Source organism: Argopecten irradians, chromosome 5 (genome assembly GCF_041381155.1).
Source record: "Argopecten irradians isolate NY chromosome 5, Ai_NY, whole genome shotgun sequence".
In the NCBI taxonomy this organism is placed as follows: Eukaryota; Metazoa; Mollusca; class Bivalvia; order Pectinida; family Pectinidae; genus Argopecten; species Argopecten irradians.
The window spans coordinates 51,062,829-51,083,326 of NC_091138.1; the positions used below are offsets into that span (position 1 = coordinate 51,062,829).

Sequence of the window (20,498 nt, forward strand, 5' to 3'; positions counted from 1 at the left end):
ATCCGAATTCCAAGATGGCGGACACAGCCCCCATCTTGAAAACACATTTTGAACTTCTTCTCAAGTTGTACTGGTACGATTTGGCTGAAACTTGCATGAAATGATCCTAACATGGGACCGACAAAGTGTTCTTATTTTTTGGGTCGATCCGAATTCCAAGACGGCCGCCACAGTCGCCATCATGAAAACACATTTTGAACTTCTTCTCAAGTTGTACCGGTACGATTTGGCTGAAACTTGCATGAAATGATCCTAACATGGTCCCGACAAAGTGTTCTTATTTTTCGGGTCGATCTGAAATCCAAGATGGCCGCCACAGCTGCCATTTTGAAAACACATTTTGAACTTCTTCTCAAGTTCTACCAGTGTGATTTGGCTGAAACTTGCCTGAAATGATCCTGATATGGTCCCGACAAAGTGTTCTTATTTTTCGGGTTGATCAGAAATCCAAGATGGCCACCACAGCCGCCATCTTGAAAACACATTTTGATTAGGGCTGTTACGAGTACCCGAGTACCCGGTTACGGGTCGGGTTGGGGATGTAACCGGGTCAAAAAATGTGTACCCGGGTACTTGTCAAAATAGGACAATTCGTTTGGATGTACGTAAACAAGTCTAGAACTTAAATTGAAAGTATTACAAAATCCAACTCATTTGTTTTTGTTTTCACTCACCAAGGATGACACCTTATCTTTTCAATACATTTTATTTCTCATGACCGTCTTTTGATGCGAGAACAATCTACTTGACGGACATGTGCACTTAAATAGGTCACACTATGGTCATATCGGATAACACAAGAGACCGTCCGAATGTAGTACTTCCTGTTGCGCATGTGCAAAAACATTTCCTCTGCTACAGACACGCTGGTTAGACTGACACTTTACGGCAGCTCATTAGCAATGATGAATGTCAAATAGAAATGAAGTAGACAATTAACGACTGAAGCTATCTTTACTGAACTCACATATGATTTCATCAAATCTCCGTCGATCAACCAATCTTTCCTAACAGCAAACACAACGTAACCCAATTTGTTACAAAAGCAGTAGATCTGTGTCGAGTATCCGGGTACGGGTCGGGTACTAAAATTCGGGTACCCGGGGACAAAATTTACTACCCGTAACAGCCCTAATTTTGATCTTCTTCTCGAGTTCTACCGGTACGATTTGGCTGAAATTTGCATGAAATGATCCTAACACGGTCCGGACAAAGTGTTGTTATTTTTCGGGTCAATCTGAAATCCAAGATGGCGGCAAAAGCCGCCATCTTAAAAACACATTTTGAACTTCTTCTCAAGTTCTACTGGTGTGATTAGGCTGAAACTTGCATCCTGACATGGTCCCGACAAAGTTTTGTTATTTTTCGAGTCGATCCGAAATCCAAGATGGCCGCTACAGATGCCATTTTGAAAACACATTTCGAACTTCTTCTCAAGTTCTACAGGTGCGATTTGGCTGAAACTTGCATGAAGTGATCCTGACATGGTCCCGAAAAAGTTTTGTTATTTTTAGCCCACCATCATCAGATGGTGGGCTATTCAAATCGCTTTTCGTCCGTGGTCCGTCGTCCGTCCTTCCGTCCGTCCGTCCTTCCGTCCGTCCGTCCTTCCGTCCTTCCGTCCGTTAACATTTCTTGTTACCGCTAATTCTCCGAAAGGGCTGAAGGGATCTTTCTCAAATTTCGTATGTAGGTTCCTCTAGGTCCCTAGTTGTGCATATTGCATTTTGGGACCGATCAGTGAACAAGATGGCCGCCAGGCCGCCATCTTGGATTTTGATAGTTAAAGTTTGTTACCGCTATTTCTCAGAAAGTACTCAAGGGATCTCTCTCAAATTTTATATGTAGGTTCCCCTAGGGCCCTAGTTGTGCATATTGCATTTTGGGACGGATCGGTCAACAAGATGGCCGCCAGGCCGCCATCTTGGATTTTGACAATTGAAGTTTGTTACCGCTATTTCTCAGAAAGTACTGAAGGGATCTCTCTCAAATTTTATATGTAGGTTCCCCTAGGGCCCTAGTTGTGCATATTGCATTTTGGGACGGATCGGTCAACAAGATGGCCACCAGGCCGCCATCTTGGATTTTGACAATTGAAGTTTGTTACCGCTATTTCTCAGAAAGTACTGAAGGGATCTCTTTCAAATTTCATTTGTAGGTTCCCCTAGGGCCCTAGTTGTGCATATTGCATTTTGGGACGGATCGGTCAACAAGATGGCCGCCAGGCAGCCATCTTGGATTTTGACAATTGAAGTTTGTTACCGCTATTTCTCAGAAAGTACTGAAGGGATCTTTCTCAAATTTTATATGTAGGTTCCCCTAGGGCCCTAGTTGTGCATATTGCATTTTGGGACGGATCGGTCAACAAGATGGCCGCCAGGCCGCCATCTTGGATTTTGATAGTTAAAGTTTGATACCGCTATTTCTCAGAAAGAACTGAAGGGATCTCTCTCAAATTTTGTATGTAGGTTCCTCTAGGTCCCTAGTTGTGCATATTGCATTTTGGGACCGATCAGTGAACAAGATGGCCGCCAGGCCGCCATCTTGGATTTTGATAGTTAAAGTTTGTTACCGCTATTTCTCAGAAAGTACTCAAGGGATCTCTCTCAAATTTTATATGTAGGTTCCCCTAGGGCCCTAGTTGTGCATATTGCATTTTGGGACGGATCGGTCAACAAGATGGCCGCCAGGCCGCCATCTTGGATTTTGACAATTGAAGTTTGTTACCGCTATTTCTCAGAAAGTACTGAAGGGATCTCTCTCAAATTTTATATGTAGGTTCCCCTAGGGCCCTAGTTGTGCATATTGCATTTTGGGACGGATCGGTCAACAAGATGGCCACCAGGCCGCCATCTTGGATCTTGATAGTTAAAGTTTGTTACCGCTATTTCTCAGAAAGTACTGAATCGATCTCTCTCAAATTTTATATGTATGTTCCCCTAGGACCTTAGTTGTGCATATTGCATCTTAGGACCGATCGGTCAACAAGATGGCCAACAGTTAGCCATGTTGGATTTTGATAGTTGAAGTTTGTTTCTGCTATTTCTAAAAAAGTAATGAGGTGATCTGTTTCATATTTCATATATGTTGTATGTTTGAAAAAGTTTGAAAAGCAGAGAAAAGATCCCTCTTTCCATTGTCAGACGTAGATCAAACTTTGGTGGGCGCCAAGATCCCTCTGGGATCTCTTGTTACTTCTTCTCAAGTTCTACAGGTGCGATTTGGCTGAAACTTGCATGAAGTGATCCTGACATGGTCCCGAAAAAGTTTTGTTATTTTTCGGGTCGATCCAAAATCCAACATGGCCTCCACGGCCGCCATCTTGAAAACACATTTCGAACTTCTTCTCAAGTTCTACAGATGCCATTAGGCTGAAACTTGCATGAAATGATCCTGACATGGTCCCGACAAAGTGTTGTTATTTTTCGGGTTGATCCAAAATAAAAGGTGGCCGCCACAGCCGCCATTTTTAAAACACATTGGCTGAAACTTGCATGAAATGATCCTGACATGGTCCCAACAAAGTGTTGTTATTTTTCGAGTAAATCGGAAATCCAAGATGGCCGCCACAACTAGCATCTTGAAAACACATTTCGAACTTCTTCTCAAGTTCTACTGGTGCGATTTGGCTGAAACTTGCATGAAATGATCCTAAAAAGGTCCGGACAGAGTGTTCTTATTTTTCGGGTTGATCCAAAATCAAAGATGGCCGCCACAGCCGCCATTTTTGAAAACACATTGGCTGAAACTTGCATGAAATGATCCTGACATGATCCCGACAAAGTGTTGTTATTTTTCAAGTAAATCCGAAATCCAAGATGGCCGCCACAACTGCCATCTTTAAAACACATTTCGAACTTCTTCTCAAGTTCTACTGGTGTGATTAGGCTGAAACTTGCATCCTGACATGGTCCCGACAAAGTTTTGTTATTTTTTGAGTCGATCCGAAATCCAAAATGGCCGCTACAGATGCCATTTTGAAAACACATTTCAAACTTCTTCTCAAGTTCTACAGGTGCGATTTGGCTGAAACTTGCATGAAGTGATCCTGACATGGTCCCGAAAAAGTTTTGTTATTTTTCGGGTCGATCCAAAATCCAAGATGGCCTCCACGGCCGCCATCTTGAAAACACATTTCGAACTTCTTCTCAAGTTCTACAGGTGCCATTAGGCTGAAACTTGCATGAAATGATCCTGACATGGTCCCGACAAAGTGTTGTTATTTTTCGGGTTGATCCAAAATAAAAGGTGGCCGCCAAAGCCGCCATTTTGAAAACACATTGGCTGAAACTTGCATGAAATGATCCTGACATGATCCCGACAAAGTGTTGTTATTTTTCAAGTAAATCCGAAATCCAAGATGGCCGCCACAACTGCCATCTTTAAAACACATTTCGAACTTCTTCTCAAGTTCTACTGGTGTGATTAGGCTGAAACTTGCATCCTGACATGGTCCCGACAAAGTTTTGTTATTTTTTGAGTCGATCCGAAATCCAAAATGGCCGCTACAGATGCCATTTTGAAAACACATTTCAAACTTCTTCTCAAGTTCTACAGGTGCGATTTGGCTGAAACTTGCATGAAGTGATCCTGACATGGTCCCAAAAAAGTTTTGTTATTTTTCGGGTCGATCCAAAATCCAAGATGGCCTCTACGGCCGCCATCTTGAAAACACATTTCGAACTTCTTCTCAAGTTCTACAGGTGCCATTAGGCTGAAACTTGCATGAAATGATCCTGACATGGTCCCGACAAAGTGTTGTTATTTTTCGGGTTGATCCAAAATAAAAGGTGGCCGCCACAGCCGCCATTTTTAAAACACATTGGCTGAAACTTGCATGAAATGATCCTGACATGGTCCCAACAAAGTGTTGTTATTTTTCGAGTAAATCGGAAATCCAAGATGGCCGCCACAACTAGCATCTTGAAAACACATTTCGAACTTCTTCTCAAGTTCTACTGGTGCGATTTGGCTGAAACTTGCATGAAATGATCCTGAAAAGGTCCGGACAGAGTGTTCTTATTTTTCGGGTTGATCCAAAATCAAAGATGGCCGCCACAGCCGCCATTTTTGAAAACACATTGGCTGAAACTTGCATGAAATGATCCTGACATGATCCCTACAAAGTGTTGTTATTTTTCAAGTAAATCCGAAATCCAAGATGGCCGCCACAAGGCAACACATTAGCTACAGTTGAATAATAAGCATCTGGGGTGCGTAACACAATCTGTACAATACGTCCTTGCTTAGGATAACTTTTAAAATACGTTTATTATCATTATCTGATAAGAGTGTTAACATTGAATAGTTTGATATTTGAGATTTTAATGCCATACAAGTGTTCTATTCCGACTACGATACAGTTGTTACAGCATATTAGGCCTACTTCTTTTCCGGCAGTTCCAGTATCTAAGTTAACAGTAATATAATGCTGTAGACAAGTCAGAAAATTTAAGACATAGGTTTAAAGTGTACACGGAAAGGAAAATAATATTTAGATATGTTATTCTCTTTGATCTCCTGACAAGAATGTTGAAAACCACATCAAAATCGGCTGCTTCAGTACCGAGATACCGCCCTCCGAAGTGCTCGATTTTTACCTGTATATCGACTGCTAATCAGGGAATCGGCCGCTCACGCTGATTTGGGGAATAACCGGATGAGACGCCGCGGGGACAACGGCAGTGAGGTGTTTGGTAGTGGGTTTATAGCACAAAGGTGGACATATATGTATTCCTGAAATGGGGGTTACAAAAATTTTACAAATATATATACAGTATACAGTTAAGATGACGTTATAATTATATATAAAATAGGAAATATTGCTCAATACGTAAGTAGATTACCGGAAACATGTTTTAAGTTATATATGTTTCTAGTATAAGCCAGGTGTACCTTGTGTACAAATTTTTAACTAGAAATCTTATCTCTGTTTTAACAGCTTACATTAACAAACCTCGAGAATATTCAATTTTCATTATGTGATCTAAAAACAGACAAATTCAAAAAATGATGGTCATATAATTAAATTATCCATTTGAATACGTTTCTGTATAAATAAAAATTCACTAGGCCTATGGATTTCAAGAATCAGCATGACGCATAGAAAATGTGTTAAATGTATTTCATAGTTCAATACACGTAAATAGACATAAATTTTGGGGGGGGGGGGGGGTAAAAAAACCGCTTGAGAGATTGAATTTATGAAATATAATTCATATATAGCTGTAACAAGTCTCTCTTCCTTTTAAAGCTACATGTACATGTATACCGACATGTGTTATTTTAACAATCTTCAACGGTACATTTTTTGGTCATATAGATTATCATTATTGGTATACAATAATGATCGATATTGACCAAAATTCACTAAGAATTGCATATCTGAAATCAAGCAACTATTAGAAATATCAAAATTCTGACATTGTGCATTATATTTGCATTGTTCTTTCTCGACATGCCATTTGTAAATAATTTTGTAGTTTCTGTTATTAAAATACATATACATGTAACCAGAAACATATTCTGAAATATATACATTTAGTGATTGATACACTTGTTGGCTCACCTGGTCCGAAGGACCGATGTGATCTTATTCATATGGGATACCGCAGCGTCCGTCGTCCGTCGTCCTTCGTCCGTCGTCCGTCAACAATCGACTTCTTCTAAATAACTGCTGGTCGGATTTCAACAAAATTTGACTGGTAGCATCCTTATGGGCTATTAACTGAAAATTGAACAAATGATGGGGCTAATCCCCCGGGGGCCTGAGGGGCGGGGCCAAAAGGGGTCAATTTGGCTATTTCCATATAAACGACTTCTTCTCTGAAACCAAGCATAGGATAGCACCCATAATGCAATGGTAGCATCCTTATTGGGTGGGGATTCAAAATTGTACAAATGATGGGGTTGACCCCTGGGGGCCTGAGGGGCGGGGTCAAAAGTGGTCAATTTGGCTATTTCCATAAAAACGACTTCTTCTCTGAAACCAAGCATGGGATAGCACCCATAATGCAATGGTAGCATCCTTATAGTGTGGGGATTCAATGTTGTACAAATGATTGGGCCGAACTCCCGGGGGCCTGAGGGGCGGGGTCAAAAGGGGCCAATTTGGCTATTTCCATATAAACGACTTCTTTTCTGAAACTAAGCATGGTATAGCACCCATAATGCAATGGTAGCATCCTTATAGGGTGGGGATTCAAAATTGTGCAAATGATAGGGCTGACCCCCATGGGGGCTTGAGGAGCGGGTCAAAAGGGGTCAATTTGGCTTTTTCCATATAAATAACTTCTTCTCTGCAACTAAGCGTGATATAGCACCCATAATGCAATGGTAGCATCCTTATAGGGTGGGGATTCCAAATTGTGCAAATTATGGGGCTGGTCCCCTGGGGGCCTGAGGGGCGGGGTCAAAAGGGGCCAATTTGGCTATTTTCATATAAACGACTTCTTCTCTGAAACTAAGCATGGTATAGCACCCATAATGCAATGGTAGCCTCCTTATAGTGTGGGGATTCAAAATTGTGCAAATGATAGGGCTGACCCCCCGGGGGCCTGAGGGGCGGGGTCAAAAGGGGTCAATTTGGCTATTTCCAGACAAATGACTTCTTCTCTGCAACTAAGCATGGTATATCACCCATAATGCAATGGTAGCATCCTTATAGGGTGGGGATTCCAAATTGTGCAAATGATAGGGCTGACCCCCGGGGGCCTGAGGGGCGGGGTCAAAAGTGGTCAATTTCCATACAAATGCCTTTTTCTCTGCAACTTAACATGGGAATACGCTCATAATGCAATGGTTACATCCTTATAGGGTTTGGATTCAAAATTTTGCAAATGATGGGTCTAACCCCCGGGGGCCTGAAGGGTGGGGTCAAAAGGGGTTAATTTAGCTATTTCCATATAAACGCTTTTTTCTTTGCAACTAAGAATGGAAGAGCACTTATAATGCAATGGTAGCCTCCTTATAGGGTTGGGATTTGAAATTGTAGGGCTGATCCCCGGGGCCTTAGACAGCAATAGATGCGAGGTCAAAAAGGTCAATAAGGCTACTTCTTTCATATAAATTACTTTGTCTCTGAACCTATGTATTGGATAGCATATTTGTATGGTATCAATAGCATCATTGTATGATTGTGATTCAAAATTAAACTTTGGGAGTCAATTTTGCTTATTTTTATTTCGGGCCAGGTGAGCTTATGTCATGGCGCGGCGTCCGTCGTTCGTTCGTCCGTCCGTCCGTCAACATTTCCTTTAAATCGCTACTAGTCATAGAGTTCTGCATGGATTGTAACCAAATTTTGCCAGAAACATCCTTGGGGGAAGGGGAACAGAACTTGTATAGATTTTGGCTCTGACCCCCTGGGGGCAGGAGGGGCGGGGCCAAATAGGGGAAATAGAGGTAAATCCTATAAATCGCTACTTGTCCTAGAGTTCTGCATGGATTGTAACCAAATTTGGCCACAAACATCCTTGGGGAAGGGGAACAGAACTTGTATAAGTTTTGGCTCTGACCCCCCAGGGGCAGGAGGGGCAGGGCCCAGTAGGGGAAATAGAGGTAAACCCTATAAATCGCTACTAGTCATAGAGTTCTGCATGGATTGTAACCAAATTTGGCCAGAAACATCCTTGGGGGAAGGGGAACAGAACTTGTATAAGTTTTGGCTCTGACCCCCCAGGGGCAGGAGGGGCGGGGCCCAGTAGGGGAAATAGAGGTAAATCCTTTAATCGCTACTAGTCATAGAGTTCTGCATGGATTGTAACCAAATTTAGCCAGAAACATCTTTGGTGTTAACAGAATTTGTATAAGTTTTGGCTCTGACCCCCCAGGGGCAGGAGGGGCGGGGCCCAGTAGGGGAAATAGAGGTAAATCCTTTAATCGCTACTAGTCATAGAGTTCTGCATGGATTGTAACCAAATTTAGCCAGAAACATCTTTGGTGTTAACAGAATTTGTATAACTTTTGGCTTTGACCCCCTGGAGCAGAAAGAGTGGGGCCCAATAGGGGAATTAGAGGTAAATATCCAAATTCCTTCAGAAAAGAAACAAACTTATATTCAGAACATTACTTGGCATTACAAACCAGGTGAGCGATACAGGCCCTCTGGGCCTCTTGTTCTAATTGTCAGAGTCTTGTGATAATTACTAAAAAAAAACCAGGTGAGCGATACAGGCCCTCTGGGCCTCTTGTTATATGTTATGTACGGACGGTATATTTTACTGTAAACCAAGGATTTATAAGTGTAAACAAATATGACATTATACAACAATTACATGATAGTCCATCGCTAACTTACCTGTGATCTTACTTTTGACACCTGACGAGAGCTATATATAATCAACAAAGTGTGACAGGTCACTAAACACCTTTCTTACGTAATCTGGTTAGCCCCCTCATTAGTCTCGGTTGACCACACGTTTTAGTTACTGCAATATATAGGTATAGAGATTTACGCAGCACGACATTGGCAATTCGGAAGTATTTTGTTTTTGATACTAGATATTCGGATTAGACATAGACATCTTCTGTTTCATTTTTTTCGTCTGACCTGTGCATGATTTATTTTTCAAATAAAGACACTAATGATTGATCTTGAGCAAAATATCAACAAGTCGTCGGATGTACTGTATTATATGAAAGCTGAATGTATTTCGTCAAAAAACGAATAGATCAATTTCAGTTATAACGCAGTTAAAAGATGAATTTACATATATACAAAAAAATCTGTTTAGAATCATACCTTAATTCGTATTGACAGGCCTAGGTTATATGAAAAAGTCAGAAATTTATAAAGCGAGTTTGACCAGTAAACATTCAACGACACGAGACGGGTTTTGGATAACATAATCAAGAATCCTTGGTATAATAATGTTGTATATATGGTTCCTACAATGTACCTGGATTATTGTGTACATTTTATTGTGTATAATTATGCAGTAATTGCGCAGAGATGTTCATTTATCTACGAGAGGTACATCAATATATGCATTGTATAAATCCCTATTTTCAAGCGTATTCAAAACTCATATCTGTGATTGTGGATAATATTAATTAGGTATCGGACATGAACAGAGGTATTTGTGTATTTTAAATCGATATTTACCAACAGATAGTTTATATTAAATGGCAGACACCGAAAATCGCCACTCTATCTTATGCGAGTAGAGTAGGGCCTCATGACGTCACAGGTCAGGGGTCCCGAATCGGGGTCAATGGCTTTGAGCTTCAGGTGTGTTCTAGAGAATAGTCGCATTATTTCCAATACCGTAACCGCTATGAAGCTCGCACTTTCTCCATTCTAAATTTTTTCCAATAACGCATTTATTAAGCCCTATATACCAAACCATTTCGTGTACACTTTAAAACAGATACTAACATCAAGATCATTACTTGTATTGCATATTATGTCTAAATCAGCAACACTTAAGCACCGACATTGACTGCATTGTCATCTGAATATTGTTGGTTCGGATAATTTTTGTTACAGCTGGAGATCACCTAAAGTTGTCTGCAGCACGATCTAGTTAATGTTACATGTGTTTCATCTCGGAAGTGTGGTATGGAAGCACAATGTGTTGCAAACAATACAGACTGTCGTACTTTGACAATACAGTATGTAGACCAACTCCTGTAGATTAAATGAGCATAATCTTCATGAAAAAAACCCCATTCCTACCATTCCAAATATTTTTGGCATCGTTTTGAGATTAGATAATATTTTATTTGTTTAAAAAATCACCGAAAGCCAACTAACAGAAATGGTAAAAAGTGAAATACCTTTAGCTTATGTACGTGTAGTCTGGTTTCCTAATTCATACGTTTAGTCTTTTTGGGTTACAGTTCAGATTTCGATTTCTCCATGAAAATGTTTCAACTATGGCCAAAAACTATTCCACACTGATGTCCGATTTGAGGTAATTACTGTACATACCGAACGTAATCTTACGATATGTAAATTACTTCAGTAATATTGCTAGGAGTCTTGTAATGTACGATACGTTTTGTTAAAAACATGTGTAATCGTTGTCGCATGTCGCTGTAGCTATAATGAAATACCTGTGTAGGCTTACACATGTGTGTATGACGTAACAGCGCCACCTGCCAGCACCGTCGAGATAACATCCCAAACACTGTGACCAAGTTATCGAGAGTGTAGCGACAGCCTGCCAGGCAATAGCCACAGAATGCTGATGTAGTGATCAACCGAAACCGTTCACACTATTATTGCGTTGACAGTAAAACATACAAACAATTGATAATTGTATGATTAATTATCAATCAAATCTTTATTTTCTCTTTACAGATTCAACATGACACACATGGCCACTACAGGTAAAGGCGCGACTAGGTCCCGATCTAGACCAGATCAACACCGTTATGTGGTTCCAGGTACTGATACAGTAGTATGTATTTATAATGTCACATGTACTGCAAAAACGTTCCCATTTCCTTATTCTTGCTTTTTCCAGCTTAATTTAATATAAATCCTGTATAATCCATATACATGACAGACAGCTATTTTGAATTTTGATAATCTGCGTTTAATATCAAATGATTCGATTGAATAGGAAAAGCAGGAAATACAGAGGTTTTATGTGCACTAGCTGACCAGTATGAAGTGAATACCAAGATTCCTCATGGATCAATTATTTCAATGAAACTCTTATTTTGTATTTCATTAGCTCACTTGGTCTGAAGGCCGATGAGCTAAGTCATGGCGCGTCGTCCGTCAGTCATCCTTCCGTCCGTCCGTCAACATTTCCTTTAAATCGCTACTGTCATAGAGTTCTGCATGGATTGTAACCAAATTTAGCCACTAACATCCTTGGGGAAGGGGAACAGAACTTGTATGAATTATGGCTCTGACTCCCCGGGGGCAGGAGGGGCGGGGCCCAGTAGGGGAATTAGAGGTAAATCCTATAAATTGCTACTTATCCTAGAGTTCTGCTTGGAATGTAACCAAATTTGGCCACAAACATCCTTGGGGGAATCAGAACAGAGTTTGTATAAATTTTGGCTCCGACCCCCCGGGGGCAGGAGGGGCGCGGCCCAATAGGGGAAATAGAGGTAAAATCTATAAATCGCTACTTGTCCTAGAGTTCTGCATGGATTGTAACCAAATTTGGCCACAAACATCCTCGGGGGAAGGGGAACAGAATTTGTATAAATTGTGGCTCTGACCCCTGGGGGCAAGAGGGACAGGCCCAAAAGGGGAATTTGAGATAAATCCTATAAATCGCTTCTTTCCTAGAGTTCTGCATGGATTGTGACCAAAGTTGGCCACAAACAATCTTGGGGGAAAGGGAACAGAACTTGTATAAGTCTTGGCTCTCACCCCCTGGGGGTAGGAGGGGTGGGGCCAATAAGGGAATTAGAGGTAAATATTCAAATTCCTTCAGAAAAGAAACATTCACAATAGTACTTGGCATTACAAACCAGGCGAGCGATACAGGCCCTCTTAGCCTCTTGTTTTATATTTGTATTCATTTCTCTCCTTTTATAATGAAAACTGGCTAATTTGAAGTACCGGTGGTGTTTTTCTTTTCACAGAGGACTGTATAAATATATATATCTATATTGACCAGTCTGATAGTAGACTTGTATATCTACAGCCAAGTGTAACATTTAGAAGCTATATATATATCTATATTGACCAGTCTGATAGTAGACTTGTATATCTACAGCCAAGTGTAACATTGAGAAGCTATATATATATCTACATTGACCAGTCTGATAGTAGTCTTGTATATCTACAGCCAAGTGTAACATTTAGAAGCTATAAATATATCTATATTGACCAGTCTGATAGTAGACTTGTATATCTACAGCCAAGTGTAACATTGAGAAGCTATATATATATATCTATATTGACCAGTCTGATAGTAGACTTGTATATCTACAGCCAAGTATAACATTGAGAAGCTTTATATATATATATATCTATATTGACCAGTCTGATAGTAGACTTGTATATCTACAGCCAAGTGTAACATTGAGAAGCTATATATATATCTATATTGACCAGTCTGATAGTAGACTTGTATATCTACAGCCAAGTGTAACATTGAGAAGCTGTATATTTATATCTATATTGACCAGTCTGATAGTAGACTTGTATATCTACAGCCAAGTGTAACATTGAGAAGCTATATATACCGGAATATATCTATATTGACCAGTCTGATATAAGACTGGTATATCTAAAGGCAAGTGTGACATTGAGAATCTATATATATATATATATATATATATATCTATATTGACCAGTCTGATAGTAGACTTGTATATCTACAGCCAAGCGTAACATTGAGAAACTATATATATATATCTACAGTTGGTAGTAGACTAAAGGTTACACATTGTGCACACGGGTGTGAACTACGAGTGGACACGGAGTGCACGAGGTTTAGACTACAGGTAGACACGGAGTGCACGAGGTTTAGACTACAGGTAGACACGGAGTGCACAAGATTTAGACTACAGGTAGACACGGAGTGCACTACGTGTGAACACGGTGTCCACTACAGGCGGACATTGTGTCCAGGTAAAATGTCCACTACATCCAGACCACAGACAGACTAGATGCTGTGCCACAGAGATATGAGCAAATATGTTTTTATTCTGCAGTCTATATGGACTTTGACAGATAGAAATATTTATTGCGATCAGAAACATAATATTTATTGCAACATAAAAGTTGCCGTTAATTACTGGAAATCGTTCGTACTGTAATATTTATTTGAATAGATAAATAGAAAGTAAAACGTATCAATATATATTGTCATATATTTTAATTTATAAATAAGGACGTTTATTAGAAGTTATAAAAGCAAATTAACTGCGTTGCAAATTAACTGCGTACGGTAAACCACGTTCTGGTTATGTCTCATCAATGGATAGTTCAAGTCCGCCTTTTCCCAGTAAAAACTATTTTTCTTAGCTAGTGATATGTAGTTTAAAAATGAAATTCTTTTTCGAACGCATAAAGTGATGAACCTTGCGTGGAGTAAGATTTTCAGTCTAAGCATATCGTCGCCAAAGAGATATTTTGATCGGCAAAATATTTTGATTAAAAAGAATATATTGATGGGCATAATAAAAGCAAGGACATATAAACATAAACAAATTAAATTCTTCATCAATTTTAACTATGTATGTATGGAATATAGTTTTCTAAACGGCAAGGTGCGCGAAATAGTTTTAATCCTGTCAAATGTATAATACGTATACATTTGCTTCAAGGAACCTAGCGCGTTGCAAAGCATTGGAAAAATGAGAAATCGTTCATAGACGTTAAAATCGGCATTAGAAATTACATTTTATTGTGTCAACCGATTGAGGAACCTGTAAACACTGGCTTAAGAAAGCAAAAATTTAGTATCGGGCATGTGGCTGCTCGTGGGCATCAACACTGTTCAAAGGACCGTCGCTAAAGTGTAGGTCAAATGCCTAATAACAAATCAAACAGACAGAGTCAAAAATAAATCCAACTTCTACCCATTTAAACTGTAGATTCATAGTTGTTGATTATATCAAGGACCTATATCCTTGATTAGATTCTGAATTTGTCACAATTATTTTAATTCTAGAAACTTTGATAATTTGACAATATTCTATTCTGATCTTCTTTTACAAACCGCGTGAGTTACGTGATAACAATGTGTGATCCATACATGTAGTATATTGTACACTTAAAATTTGCCTGCTCGAAAGGTAGACCCCTAGGCTAGGACTGCAGTTGCCATGGTCACTTGGACTTCATACTGTTCCATCAACCACACGGATATGATAATCTAAATTACCTAACATTGGTCAGCCTGGGGCCTTCTTTGGGCACCCTTCTATGTTCAGTCAAGTGTATCACAGACTAACAACACCTGTATACATGTAGTACCTTATCCCAACCCCAGGAGATCCATTTATAGCATGCTGTACTTAGGTGGCAGCCTCTCTACATACATACATTGTACTCATCACACAAATACGTACAGTTATACAACAACAATGCTAGTCAATAGGGATATGTGTTTTTAAACTGGTAGTGCATTTAAATTTATTTGATAATGAAGCTTTATATATTGAAATTAAAAATAATCTTAATACCAAGTGTATAATTAACTAAAACATTTATTTCAAGATTATTGGAATATCATACTTCATCCAATATCTTTTCATTAATTTATTTTTTTACACTGGCTTTTTACATATATCAGAAACCTGATTATCATGACTATGTATATAAAATACCATATAACAATGTTGAATAAGTACCTTATCTAAATTAATTTTGATTATAATATATACATGTATTATTGGCAAATTCAAGGTTGTGACAGACATGCTTGATTTACGCATTGTACAGCTCCCGTCAGCTCCACTTCACGGCTGCCTGTCATTACAATAATTGAGGTGTATTCAGCATCACTTACTAGATGTTTTGCCAGCTATACTAGTTTTTACCTCATACCAATCTCCCCCCCCCCCCCCCGGAAACGGGGTGTACATGTTTACCCAGGCTCTACAACAAGCTTGTACATGTATCTAATAAGAATGGTACTTATGTGTTTCAAACTCATGAACCTATATGATTTTTAAACGGTAAAGTATATTTGTTTAGTAAGTTGTCTTAACAAACTTCCATAGAAACAATTCTAAAATCACATACATGTATTATATAAAGATAATATAATCTTTTATTGCCCCCATTCTCATAGAGCCGTGCAAACACAGAAGGCAACGATTCTGCCCTCTGGCCATCTATCGATGGTCACCTTGAGGCACCTGTATAGCTGGATACTGTGGCTTACCTGTATGCTTGACAAGTTATAATTATTGGACCATGACGCAATATACGGTCAAGATAACTTGCGGGGTTGGGATCATAAACATATTGTGTGTACCGGTAATTAAGAATCAAAACAAGCTGAATTGGGTACTTGTAGGTAGACTAGCCACCAATTAGTGGAGGACGTCATATAGTTTGAAGTGGATTTAATTCTGCATGATCAAAGAATATGTAATTAAGCTATTTTTACGTACAATACTTTTATAACTTAAAATAGCAAGAAAAATATCATAAAAGTGTATATATTTTAATGAAAGACGATCTACAAGAGTATCGCTAGAAAACTGATTGATAGGCACCAAATCTTTTTATTTAAAAGCTATGTATTACCCGGTATATGATTGTATTACTGATAGCTTATTATAAAGAAAAAGTGTCTCAAAAGCACATTAGGACTGGTTTTTGCTGCAATTCAAAGTTGTTTTTGACTTGTGAAAATGCTTGTATTTACTATTTCATGTAAATGATGTATATATATATATTTAATGCAATTTACCCATAAAACATTGACTTTTGAAAACGTAATATAGACACTTTAAGATATGAAACGGAAATTACTGATATAAAATTAAATAGACATATACTTAATGAATATAAATTAATCTTTATTACTTTTTCAGTGAAAAGGTTTTATTCATGTATACTAAAAAAATATCGTATTATATAGTTATAAATACTGTACATTAAATTGTAGATGTTGTAATTTAAGAAAAATAAACACTTAAAAATTATAATTATGTATTATTTCAAATTGAAGAACTTATTCTTCCCCGATCCCTAACTGTATCACATCACCTTGTCTGTCTAGGTCTCAATGTACCTGGACACGATGTCCACGTGTAGTGGACACCGTGTTCACACGTAGTGCACTCCGTGTCTACCTGTAGTCTAAATCTTGTGCACTCCATGTCTACCTGTAGTCTAAACCTCGTGCACTCCGTGTCTACCTGTAGTGTAAACCTCGTGCACTCCGTGTCTACCTGTAGTCTAAACGTAGTGCACTCCGTGTGCACAAGGGTGTAACCTTTAGTCTACTACCAACTGTAGGATGCAACCAGTCTGATAGTAGACTTGTATATCTACAGCCAAGCGTAACATTGAGAAGCTATATATATATATATATATATATATATATATAAGAAATAAAAACAATAACGACTGACTAGTGAGCGCTTTCGCCCCATTCAAGGGAGCTCTTCAAACAGTCTGAAGAGCTCCCTTGAATGGGGCGAAAGCGCTCACTAGTCAGTCGTTATTGTTTTTATTTCTTATAGATTTCGTCCGTAAGGATTTTTCTTTAAATTTATCATATATTTAAGGATTAACTTGAATAGATTTTTTATGTTATGGAGATATAACACAAAAATCTGAGTGTACTCTAAATAAACCGCGAAGCGGTTTATGATGAGAGTACACTCAGATTTTTGTGTTATATCTCCATAACATAAAAAATCTATTCAAATTAATCCTTATAATTCAATTTACTAAAGATAATCTCTTCAACATTTAAAATTCATTTTGGGACTCTTTTGTCTATGAAATTATTACGCCGTCATCTCAGCCAATCAGAAGCGGCGTTACAAACGGCGACGCCATTTTTTCCTTTATGGGCTGATAAAGTAAATTTTTAAGCCAATGGAAATGCTCGTAACAAGCAACATTGAATTATATATATATATATATTGACCAGTCTGATAGTAGACTTGTATATCTGCAGCCAAACGTAACATTGATAAGCTATATATATATCTATATTGACCAGTCTGATAGTAGACTTGTATATCTACATGTACAGCCAAGTGTAACATTGAGAAGCTAGTATATAAAGCGCTGAACTAGTCAGTCGTTATTGTTTTTATTTCTTATATATATATATATATATTGACCAGTCTAATAGTAGACTTGTATATCTGCAGCCAAGTGTAACATTGATAAGCTATATATATACATATATTGACCAGTCTGATAGTAGACTTGTATATCTACAGCCAAGCGTAACATTGAGAAGCTGATTAAGGATCAGCAGGTGAAGGGCATGAGTGTGAGAATCCTCAACACCAACGATAATTCACAGGTTACAGTGGACTCACCACCACCGTCTCACAGACAACGCCATGTCACCTTCAAGGTAGGTCCAATTTACATCGCTGGCATGACAATTGTGAAGTCACAATGATAATGACCTCATAATGAATGCTTGAAGTTCATAGACTATATGAATGCAAACTACGCTTGGTAATGTTACATAGTGGGACTGCAGTGAAAATGTAAATATATTTTGATACACAAAGATAAACTATTTATATACACAATCATACGGTAGGCTATTCACATTTTGGTACTCAGGATGACCTATAGTCATCATAGGTCATCGTGCTTCGTTCGTCGTCGTGTGTAAACTCTTACATTTAAAACGCTACCCCTCCTTAATCCTTGAGTGGATTACTTCCATATTTGGTGTCTAACATCATTGTGGAAAGACAATCATATTTTATATAAATGAGCCTGGTCCAACCCCAAGGGGCTGAGGGATGGGGCCCCAAAAGGGCAAATTTTCGTAATTTTAGCTTTAAAATCCTACTCCTCCTTCATCCTTGGATGGAGGATTGCATCCATATTTGGTGTGAAACATCATTGGGGATGGACAATGATATTTTTTATAAACGAGCTTGGTCCGACCCCTAGGGGTTGAGGGGTGGGGCCCCAATAGGGCAAATTTTCTTAATTGGGTCACCTGAGACGAAGTCTCAAGTGACCTATTCTAATCGCCTTTTGTCTGTCGTCGTGCGTTGTCCGTCTTGCGTTGTGCAGTGTGCGTCGTATGTTCGTAAACAATTTACATTTTCGACTTCTTCTCCAAAACTGCTGAAGCAATTTCAATGAAATTTTGCACAAACTTTCTGAGGCATAAGGCCAATCAAAATTGTAAATTATATGGTCCCCACCCCCCAGGGGGCTGTTGGAGGGGCCAAAAGGGGTAAAATTTAGTAAAATTTCAAAAATCTTCTCTACTCACAGATGTGGTAGAATCAAATACACTCCATAGATAGAAAGGTCTTAAGGTCCTTTACAAAAATTGAGAATTATATGACCCTGGGGTCTCTAGTTTCCCCGTGGGGAGGAGGTTAAGTTCACTATAGTTTATATTGGGAAAACACATTTTTGAGCATTATTTGGTCATTTGTAATAGGAAATGAGTCAAATGTTGTCAGAATTATCAGTATGAGATGGTCATTTAATCCTATTAACAAATTTTTTATGACTGACCCCAGGGGCCTGAGGGGCGGGGTCAAAAGGGGTCAAATAGGCTAAAACTTCAAAAATCTTCTTCTGAAATTCTGGAAATGGTAAAATCAAGTACTTTTCATAAATAGAAAGGTCTTAAGGTCCTTTACAAAAATTGTAAATTATATGACCCTGGGGTCTCATGTTTCCCCTTGGGGAGGGGGTCAAGTTTACTATAGTTTATATTGGGAAAACACATTTATGAGCATTTTTTGCTCAATTTTCATTGGAAAAGATTCAAACTTGGTTAGAATTATTAGCCTGAGATAGCATTTTAACATCATATCCATATTGGTCCAGGCCGACCCCCTGGGGGCAGAGGGGTGGGGCCAAAAAAGGTCAAATAGGCTAAAACTTCAAAAATCTTCTAAAATTCTGGAAATAGTAAAATCAAATAACTATAGATGGAAAGGTCTTAAGGTGTTTTATAAAACTTGTGAATTATATGACCTTGGGGTCTCACGTTACCCCCTGGGGAGGGGTCAAGTTTACTTTAGTTTATATAGGAAAAACATATTTGTGAACATTATTTGCCCAATTTTCATAGGAAATTAGTCAAACTTTATTAGAATTATAAGCCTAAGATATAGCATTTTAACATCCATATCCATCCTCGATGACCCCCTGGGGGACCAGAGGGGCAGGACCAAACAGGGTCAAAATGATCAAAATATCAAAAAATACCTCTAAGTTCACAGGTTTGATGGAAGCAAATACTCTTCATAGTCTAAAAAATCAAAGGAGAAGGTACGTTAAGACTCAAATATGGCCCCAAAATTGATTCTCCAGTAAAGAACAACATATTTTACCATAGAACAGTTGAATACATTTGCTAAAAACATTACATCCCGAAAATATCCCGCATGTGCCAATTATGTTCACTATGACGTCATCAACATGCAGTTTCCCGCCATTTTTCACAAAAATCCTTGAAAAATCATACTTTTTGAGTGGTTTTCTCAAAAAATGAATGTGGCCGCCTTCTTGGAACAGATAGAGATTTTCACACGTTGTGTATCGTGTATTTACACATATCCATGCAAAATATAAAGTTGCTCCAAGGTGGCGGCTAAATCCATTTCAAGCCTTTTCTAACCTCAAGATGATGAATTTCTAGCAAAATTTGGTGAGAAGAGGAAAATTATCAATTTGATGACGTCATAGGTGGAGCACATCGTGTGCATTGTTATAAAAAGTTATGTTTTGATGAATGGAAAGTATGAGAGTATTTGTTGATGTGAAATTGATATGGATCCGAGTTAATATTTTTCAGCCTGAAAAATTAAGGCCAAATACTGGTCCTATCATATCTACTCCTTTATATATCACTGACCAACTTCAAGGTCCAGCACATAGTGTTTATATG

General features: G+C 38.6%; 1 protein-coding gene across 1 annotated transcript in view; it reads left to right on the forward strand.

Annotated features, from left to right (window-relative positions):
• The window catches only part of LOC138324151 (uncharacterized), a 77,843-nt gene that overhangs the window by 25,132 nt on the left and 32,213 nt on the right, over nt 1-20,498 (forward strand). Inside the window, exons 2-3 of the mRNA XM_069269236.1 lie at nt 11,306-11,391; nt 17,836-17,975. Of these exons, the coding sequence (XP_069125337.1) occupies nt 11,313-11,391; nt 17,836-17,975 (219 nt within the window). The 5' untranslated portion in view covers nt 11,306-11,312. The remainder of the gene's footprint in view (nt 1-11,305; nt 11,392-17,835; nt 17,976-20,498) is intronic.